Raw genomic sequence first — 9,536 nt, forward strand, 5'->3', positions numbered from 1 at the left:
TATTTGAGTGCTGTGTGTTTTCTGTGTTGATCAGTGCTGCTGGACACAGTCATTTTTGCCTTCTGGTAATACATTCCAGGCCTTCTTACTAGCTGGACGTGGGTGTGTGGTGTGGTTCCTTGCATCTACTAGGGTACTGGACCTGGCAATTTCTACTCTCACCCACCTCACCACTCCTGTTTCTGCTGTTGCATTATGCCACTAACTTTCATTACCACTAGTCTTGCAAAGGCTACAACCTGGTACTCCAATGGCTGTTCTATGGTTTTTTGTCGGGTAGGTAGCAATTCTGTGTTGAACTATGGTGCTAAATACTGCTATATAAATAATTATTTGTACTTGAGGAAAAGGGATGGCAGTGAGCAGGGTTTTAGTTCCACGTTGATCTAAGGGTCCTACTGATACCCTGTGAAGACAAGGACATGGTGATCCTTACTCTGCTAACCTGTTCCAGACATGTCCTCTTCCAGGGAGGAAGACAGACAATAAAGGTATTCAGAATCAGCAGGAACATTCCCAGTAGCTATAAAAAAGGAGGGAGTCTACTGTAGAAATGATCAGCTGCTTGACAGGGTAGAAACCTAGAGATGGATCATATAACCTAGTTTCACTGCGTGTCAATATTGTCAAGGCAAAGCACTGCAGGTGAAAGGGTACCATGAATTATTTTATTCTTGGAGCACTCTGAGTTTTGAGTATGGGTTATCACATGTCATTCTATGTCCATGGACCAAAAACAGGATTGGAGAAGCCAGGAGCAGAGTCTGGTTTACTTATTCTGCTCACAGAAATTAAAGTTGCTGTTTTTGCTCTTGGTGAACAGTAATGTCTTTGTTAGATGTACAGAGATTCCATCATTCCCACTTTCCCTAAGTGTTGTCATTTGCTTCCCCTCTAAAAGGTATTCCTAATAACAATGATGTCCAAATAGCAGTAAATCTTTTCTATCACAAAATTAGACAAAAGCCTTTGGTGCACAAAAAATATCCCGGTTCAAAACTAGCCCACGCAAAGCAGCTGCTTGTGTTTTGACAGGTATTCTGAGGTTCTCAGAGGGCGGGAGTAAGATCAGTTCAATCATTTGGTCAAGCAACTGGAGAAAATGGACTGGCAGGTAGAACTCTTTCCCTTGCTCCTGACAGTCCAGTCAGACGTCATAAAACAAGCGCACTAGCTGGTACCGGATCGAAAATGCAATCGTGCTGCCAAGGACCTAGGTAAAAATCAGAGACATAACAGAAACATTATACTGTCAAATGGTTTACAGGCTATCAGATTCCTCCTTTCCAAAAGGCTTTGCTAAGCTTTCCAGCATGGTTCGTTTCATAAAACAGCAACAGAAAGGCTACATATTTTAGCTATAGGAAGACAAATGGCAGAAGTCTATCCAAAGACCTTGTTTCTCTGAGGATTTTGGTATGAGTGGGAGATTTCTCCATGTGCCTGCACACAGTCACATTCTAAGAAAATGTGGATGAGATAAACATTTAGGAATAACTCCTTCCACTAACATTCCACCTTAAGAATCCTACATTATAACATAAACCCCATAGTTTGTAATGGAAAATACCTTATGTCAAAGCTGAATTCAGCATCCTTACAATAAGACACTGTCAGGACATCTCTGCCGTGACTGGGATCAAGGTAAGGGCTATGTACTTCCTGTCTTCTCCTATCCCCGATGTCATCTGCCTGAATCCTGTTCAACAGGCTTTCAGTCAAAGTCCTTCCTCCCAAATCGGAATCTGACTAAGTGTCTCTTTCCTAATAAGAATCTCTTATCTTAAATCTGAGCATGAAAATAAGGATTTTATTGTGGGCAGTTAACCAGTGCAGGTCTTTCCAAAAGCAGCGTTTTTACTATACTATGCTTAAGAATTCACATGCTGAATAGAGGTAGTGGCAGTATCCGTGAAGCATATCCTTGTTCTCCCAGTGGCTTCAAAATGCTCCTGCAGGCCCCTCAGACGTGTAAGGCTGGCACGTGGCTCAGCAGTACCTAAGTCCACTTACTGATGACAACTCTGAGACTGTTATTTGGTATTACTGAAGAACAGGAACATACCAAAAGGCTGCTTTGAGTCAAAGTGACAAGGCACTCTGCTGTCCTCATGTTTTTCTTGCAACCAATGACTTGTGCCTTGGGAATCTTCTTAAGCTAACCTTCCTTATAAGCTCTCAATGAACAGGGAGGTGTGGGAATTTCTTTCCTCCTTGACGTATGTAAGCCTCTTATTCTCCCCAAGCTCCACTGCACCTTGTCTGAAGAGCATGATATTTTACTTTCCCCTTTTCCCTTAAAACTCTTCAGACCGATTTGGATCTGTTTCTATTGCAGAGTAAATCTTTCTACTGGAGGAACCCTTTGTCTGACCTGAATGAGTAGCAACAGGAGAGTGAGATTTCGCTCGTGGGTGGGTCCGATCAGCTTTATGACAAAATTAATAAGTGTCATATTATTGCATTCAGTGTATTCGCCATCTTCATCTGTTCCACTCTTCACATCTACTACGTGCAAGATCTTGACTACCTGAGGAAAGAAATATTGCACAATATTTCACCAGGTATGTTTGGTGTTCACTGACTAATCTTACTCAAGAGCCCTTTTGTTGTACTATCCCTGAAATCCTGCTTGTGCTCTTACTGAAAAGACAGGACAGACTTATGATGGTCCTGGGGCACTTCTGTATGTGTGGTTATTCTGAAAGACTGATTATTAACACAATTCAGTGGCTGTGAGGGAGGGAAACAGACTTTCTTCCAGATTTGAGCCAGGCAATTACTACTGAACCCAGAAGTTCTGCATTTTCTCCCATCCTGTTTCTCTTGCAGTTGATGACTGCCAGAAAATGCATCTGAATTTTGAATGTTTTCCACGTATTACCTCCAGAATGTTTGTTCCCAGGGCAGAGAGGCTCTTAGTTTTGAACTTGGAATAGCTCATCTCCAACTTCCCTGTACTAGGATTAAGCCTAAAAGAAACATTTAAAATTTAGTCCAGATACAACAAACAGGTAGATCACTTTGTAAGCAGACTTAGATCTATAGCTAAGAAACAAATGGAGTGGTGGAAGTGATGCCTTGGGTTTTAGCTTTTACATTTTTAAGAATCTCTGCTGCTTAGTGTGTAACTCTGAAACTTCATATTAGGTGTTAGTAAGTTCTCTTCACAGGGTAGTTAGACAAAACAATCCCTTTCTAGCTAGAGAATCAAGGACAACTGATACGCAAAAAGCAGAAACAATGGCGAGGGAAAAGGAGCAAGCCAGGGGGCTGATACTTCATAGCCTGGGGCTGTGGTTGGGTAATTAAACCTAATATGTAGGATGAATCAAAACTTATAAAAGTGTAAAGCTCATGACTTGGATCCATCTTGAATTTGATTTGGGTGTAGCCCCAGCTGGGCTCTTGCACTACACGAGGTGTATCCTTTCAGTAAATAGCTATTTTACTCCTTTTGCTCTGTGTAGTCTCTGTTCCAGGTCAGCCTTTCCAGGCAACAGAAGAAACAGGAATAACCTGATGCACTTAACAACAGCTGCTGGTATCTAGCCGCTCAAGTGGGACAGAGAAAACTCCTTCCCATTGCACCCTCAATATATGCTGTGTAGTTTAGAGAATAAAATAGAATAATGTAACACCTGGAGAGAGAATTGCTGATGAGGCATAGTGCTACAGAATGCTTGCTACTATGAAATCTTAGCAGATCCCACTACTGCAGCATTAAAAGCAGTCTGTGTGAATTTCTCTTGATCTTGTAGGTTAGAATCATCATGTTCTAACCTTGTTAAAAATTATTCTGTATCCTGAGGGGAGGGCTGGTCAGGAAAGTTCACTTTTTTGAGAAACCTCTACTGTATGATCTGACTGCAGCTGGCAGAGTGAACTTCTGTCTATTAAAGAGAAAACATACTATCATGGCTTTTAAAAAGAACACCTTCCACCACCTTTCTCAGCTGGTGTTGGAGGCAAAAGACACAACCTGTAGCACCACTATAGGTCACTTAGTACATTACCTCGGTAGCCGGTGACGGGGACAAGGAATGACGTGGAAGAGTTGAGGCAATGAATAGAGGAAGTTGAGTACTTGCGGGATGAAAAAAAGCAGCATTGTTTTGCTGAAGTGTCCCAAGATCCCCACCACAGCAAAGGTCATGCCAGCAAAGTAGCAGAAGGTGTCCCCAACAAACACTCGAGATGGGTACCTGCAATCCATGGAGCAGAAAAGGTCTGATGTGACTACTACTGCCACGAAAATGGCTATTTATAACCACTGGATGTATGTCCACATTGCAGGTTAGGGGCCAGTGGGGACCTGCAAACAATTGTAGGTATTTATTCTAAGAACTGCAGGACTGGGACCCGCCACCTGACTTGAGGAGAATATGGTATAAAAAGACAGACAGTGAGGCACAGGAGAGAGTGTATTCTGTGAGTTTGGGTGAGCTGGTGTGACCACAATTGTTCTAATACAAAGAAAAGCTACTGCTCCATTGATGCGTTGTGTTCTTGGTTCTGGCAAGAAGCCTCTCTACACTGGTCCACCTGCACGTTGTTAAGTGGTTTTGTTTGTTCTAGTTTTTTAGTACTAAAGGCCTATCTGTTTTATCTGAAAAATGGAAACAGTATTCCTACTGTATTTTTATTATGTCTGGAACTATGTTTTGGAACTCCCACTTGTTTTCTACATTGGTATCTAAGGGTATTAGTTTTTAAGGCATTTACAACATATCCTTACTTACTTAAACTTACTTACTTACTTACTTAGAACTTATACCTAAACCTCTATTTCATGTATGAGTGGCTTAATATACTTTAATCCATCCAGAGGTTTTAATTCAAACCCTGCACTCTGGTCTCTCTGAAGAATTCAGAGAGGCTTCTCTTTTCAGACTCCAACAGAAAAGGGAGAAACTAGAGGGAAAGGATGCTTCCAAACAAATTCTGAATGTCTACCGTCTTACCAGTTGTGGTAGAATAGGCCCAGCGTGGTAAAAAAAAAAGGAATCATGAAGTAGAGAGAAAAAATGTGATCATCTCGATAATCCCCTATAGAAGAAAGAAAAACATGTATTATCATTTTTACTAATACCAGCTATTGAAATCTAGAACTCAATCTCCCTTTGTTTTTTGTGCACACAAATGTTTGTTATTTTCCTTACCATTTAACTCTACAACATTGAATATGATAATGGAAGCGGCTATCACCAGCGACTGTCCTGCTTCAATTCCATTAATTCCAGCGAGAATGTTGATGGCATTAGTGCAGAACACTGCTAGCATACCCATGTACACGTAGTAGAGGATACCTGCAGATCAGAGCAAACCAAATGCTTTAGTATTCGGAGGCAAAGCTTCACTGAAGCTCTCACTTCCTGCTTTATACACCACCCTATTATCTAACAATCTCAGTGAGTTTTGATAGTGGTAGCTTACAGATAGATTGCCTCTTCTCTTCCAAGTTGGCCATTATGTATACATGTACGTACAGCACTGTGGCTACAGCAAACTGCTGTGACATGGCGGCCAACTGTAGTACTGTTCCTGTCTTTCTAACATCCTGGTGTTATCAGCCATGTGCTGTGTGCCCCACTAATCACCTGTATTGCCAGGATCACGGGAAAGTGATTGGTGCTTGTCTGTGCACGGCTGAATTCCTGTGTGCTGGGTTTCTGGATGTTCTTTCCAGCCTAATGTTTAGTGGGTAGAGTGCCACTCTCTTACTGGTTACTTAAGCAAATCCTTAGTCTGCTCCCTCTGCAGCACAAAGTGCTTCATGTGTTCCCTTCCACTGACTGCTTGCCACGTGGATGATGGCTTCTGCTGATTCCTAACTTACCCAGGTCCAAGTGCATGCCTAGCAGCACCCGCAAGGGCTTAGGCACCACAATGGTCGTGTTCCCAAAGTTGGTGAAATAAACCATGAGCAGTGGGAGGGAAGCCATGGTAGGAAGAAGCAACTTGTGGCGCCAGCGCAGGTTCAGAACATCATCTGCAAAGCCCAGGAAAATCATGCAGCAGATGGCAAGGAGTGAACCGATGAGCTCCACGAACTGCAGGACAGAGAACAGGACCCTGGTCACCGGTGGCCACTCCGTGCCCTGCCTGCCACGCTTGCAGCACTGGACAAGCCTCACCTCATTGTGAGGAAAGGCTGCGCACTGCTCCTCCACAAAACATCTCAGGAAGGGCACGGGGATGAAGCAGAAGAGGATGATCAGGAACACGGCACCGCTAATCACGCCCTGTGCTTCGGGGCTGGAAGGCAGTGAGACAGAGAAATTGAGAATTCTCACAGTAGAGACTCTGGGTATTCCGGGGGGTGAACGGGATAGCTTGTCTTTGTGGGAGATTTAGAGCCATCAGAGGACCAAGGAGTTGGCATCTGGCATGGGTTTTATTACAGCGTAGAGATTGTGAAAGATGTTGGTATTGTTGCTCTAACAACCAGCAAGGGCATATGTCCCAAGTGTGAATTGAAAAGCTACCCTAATCAAGTCAATGTTGAACCTAAAATTCTGAAGTTAGTGTGTGGAAAGTCACATAGGGTGCCTGCAAATTGGGATTGTGGGTGGGAAGAATACCGTGAAAAAACAGTGAAATTGTGTGAGGAAAAGTTCGGGTGGAATCAGTACGGGACAAGAAGGAGAAGATAATGGGAACTGGACAAAGTAAAGAGATCCCCAGGGCTAGTCCACTAGGCTGTATTATTGCACATTGGAAAGACGTTGCTGGGCATGGGGGAAGAGAATATAAAGGTGACCTTATTAGATTCTGCAAGGATTGGTGGCCATTATATAAATTGGACGATGGAGCAAAGTGGCCACTGAGTGGAACTTTGGATTGTAACACACTACTACAGCTCATGCTATTTCTTAGGAGGGAAGTGGACAGAGGTATCATATGCTGGTATGTTCTGCTCCCTTTGAAATTACCCCGAATGGCAGAGGGACTGTGGGATCAGGGCTCCATCTGACCCTCTGGTATTGGCTCTAGAGAAGGAGAATAAGAGAGTAAAGCTTAAGCGGTGTTATTCAGTGTATAGCATAGGGCAAAGATATACAAAATCGCATAAGGTTTACCAGACTGTGGCCCAGGAACAAGATCTGGCAGACGATTTGCTCAAGCCGCCCCACATAAACCAGGAAAGAGATGAGGATGTAGACTCAGAGAATGCAAACCCCCACTCCGATCACACACTGGACTAGACAGGTCTGGTTACAGGCACCTCTGCGAGAGGCAGTGGGACCAGAGGGAGGAAAGGTATTGGTTAAAGTTCCCTTCTCCACAATCGACTTGGAGGCATAGGAAAAAGTTGCTAAAAATTACCACAGCCATCCAGTTAACACTGCTAAATGTCTGCAATATATAATAAAACACCACAGTCCGGATTGGAGCGATATGCAATTCTATTGGATACACTGACTGAGACAGAAAAACAATTAATTATAAAAACGGCAGGGGATCTGATAGAAGATTATTATAAAACCCAACATTTAGATGTGAAAGATTATTTCCCACTCCAAAATCCACAGGGGGACCCAAACAGATCGGCAGAATTGAGAAAGTAAAATAATTTACTTATTTTCTAGAAAAAGGGAGACTGAGACAGAGAAACTGAGAATTAAGAATCAAACACCAAGAAAATGCTTTGACTAAAAGGGAGCTGACAAAACTCTGTTGGAGTCAGTAAGTCAGGAGTCTCTGATTTCTTCAGAGAGAAATCAGAATGCAGGGATTGAGTTGAAACCTTTAGATGAACTGAAATATATTAGGCCTCTCACTTATAAGGCAGAGGTGAAGACTTAGATTGTAACATAAGAGAGAGAAAATAAGTAAGTAAATGGAATAAGTTTTAAGTGCTTTTAGTAAGCAAAAGGTCTTAGATGCCTGAGAAGTAGTACATGTTCTAGTGAAGGTTGAAAAACATACTAGTGTTTTCTTAGAGGCTCCAAGAACCTGGCTTCAGACATAATAGAGTTAGAGTTAAGAATATTGCTTACATTTTTCAGTTAGAACAAGATAGGCCATGAACGTAGTCTATCCGTAGTCTGGCGTGCTAAGAAACCAGAATTCTAATAGGTTAAGAAGTAGTGGTCCGAGTTTGTGTCTTAGCTAGTTGGAAAGTTTCTATAAAAGAACATGCATCAGGGAGAGTGGGGGCTCTATGCCATGGCTTTATGCCATGTGCATTTTGCCACTGCATTTTGCCACTGCAGCTTTGCCATTGCTTTTAGCCATTGCTTTTAGCCATTGCTTTGCCTTGCTTTGTATTTGCTTTTGACACTGATGTGCTTCTGCAATAACTTTACAGCAACTATTAGCCGCTTTGCTTTTTACACAATAGAAGAATAGGCCCGACAGCGTGGGTGCACAGGAGGCACCCGGAGGCCCCCTAAAACCTCACATTTGGTACCCCGCGTGTGAGGAAAAAAAAAACCCCACATGTTTACTGTAATTGACGGTGCTTACAAGGGCAGGAGGGGAGCAAGGCTACAAGGTGAGGTCAAGAGCTAGAATGCGCAAGCAGGATGCAAGGACAAAGACACCACAGGATAAGGGGGTTCTCAGACCCCTGAAACCAGGAAAACTGGTATAAAAGTCCGGAAAATGACCAAAGGTCTAAAAAGACAGCATGCACAAGGAGGCAAGGTGAAAAGTTCAACTGAGAGGAAGGCTGTTTACTTCATCCCAAAGACCCCCAGACGACCACCAGAGGAACCAAAAGGGAACAATGCGCAGCCGCAAAAAGGCGTGTAGCTAATTTTAATATGAAGTGGGGTTAGGAAATTAATATGTATTAGGCGTATTGTGTAGTCCTAGTTTGTAGAGAATAAAAGGAGAGGCGCAGGTCGCCGAAGGTGTGCATGTTTTTGGAGGAGCTATCCCCCATGCACCTCAGCGCTGAATAAATACATATCTACTACTTATAACTTATTTTGTGGGTTATAGAGAGTTTTTCCGCGCTTCAGTAGAGCGGAGGGAGTCAGCCGTGCCAGGGCCGGGCACCTCCGGAGGACAGCGCGACTCACATGGGCCGTTTTGAGGTCTTGTTGAGGTCCTCCCCGAAGAGCCGCGCGGCGAGGAAGTGGTCCGTGAATGCCGGGATCAGCGTGAGCGTGGCCGCGAAGCCCAGCAGCGACCCGCCGAGGTTGATGAGGAGGGGCACAGCGGGCCAGGCCGCCATGGCCACGGAGGGCGCTGCCCCTTCCAAGGGCGCTGCCCTCCGCCTTCCCTGCCGGGCGCTACGCGGGCGGCGCCGGATGCGCGGGCCCCTCGCGGCCTATCGGGGACGGGGGCGCCATCTTTGGCCCTGGCATGAGCTTCCTGCGGGCACGGAGCTCTGCTCGCACGACGGCGTGGATCGGTAACGGATTCAGCCGTGCTGAGGGCGTGTGGACACGCTCGTTCCCGGTGCTAAGGTCTGCGGTGCTTCTCCTCCTCCGCGGGGCTACTCCGAAACTCTGCGCCGGAAGTAGCAATCGCTCAGGGACGACTCCGCTCCGCAATGCCCGCAACTGCCATGGCCGCCTTGG

At 44.5% G+C, this 9,536-nt stretch overlaps 1 protein-coding gene across 1 annotated transcript; it reads right to left on the reverse strand.

Moving 5' to 3' along the window:
- Positions 1-646: 646 nt before the first annotated feature.
- Positions 647-9,536, reverse strand: DPAGT1 (dolichyl-phosphate N-acetylglucosaminephosphotransferase 1). Its single transcript, XM_014893540.2, has 9 exons — positions 9,033-9,536; positions 6,138-6,258; positions 5,840-6,053; positions 5,163-5,309; positions 4,965-5,049; positions 4,017-4,205; positions 2,885-2,972; positions 2,375-2,530; positions 647-1,213 (listed from the first exon to the last, which is right to left on the reverse strand). Exons 1-9 carry the CDS (start codon positions 9,185-9,187, stop codon positions 1,148-1,150), a joined length of 1,221 nt encoding a protein of 406 aa, XP_014749026.1. The 5' UTR covers positions 9,188-9,536; the 3' UTR covers positions 647-1,147.

The sequence above is a fragment of the Sturnus vulgaris genome, chromosome 23, assembly GCF_052056855.1.
Source record: "Sturnus vulgaris isolate bStuVul1 chromosome 23, bStuVul1.hap1, whole genome shotgun sequence".
Lineage (NCBI taxonomy): Eukaryota > Metazoa > Chordata > Aves > Passeriformes > Sturnidae > Sturnus > Sturnus vulgaris.

Coding starts and splice junctions, on each gene's coding strand:
- DPAGT1 (XM_014893540.2), bottom strand. CDS start 9,187: ATGGCGGCCTGGCCCGCTGTGCCCCTCCTCATCAACCTCGGCGGGTCG. Junction 5,050..5,162: donor CAATGTTGTAGAGTTAAATG/GTAAGGAAAATA, acceptor TTTCTTCTATAG/GGGATTATCGAGATGATCAC. Junction 2,531..2,884: donor TGGGAACAAACATTCTGGAG/GTAATACGTGGA, acceptor TTCTTTCCTCAG/GTAGTCAAGATCTTGCACGT.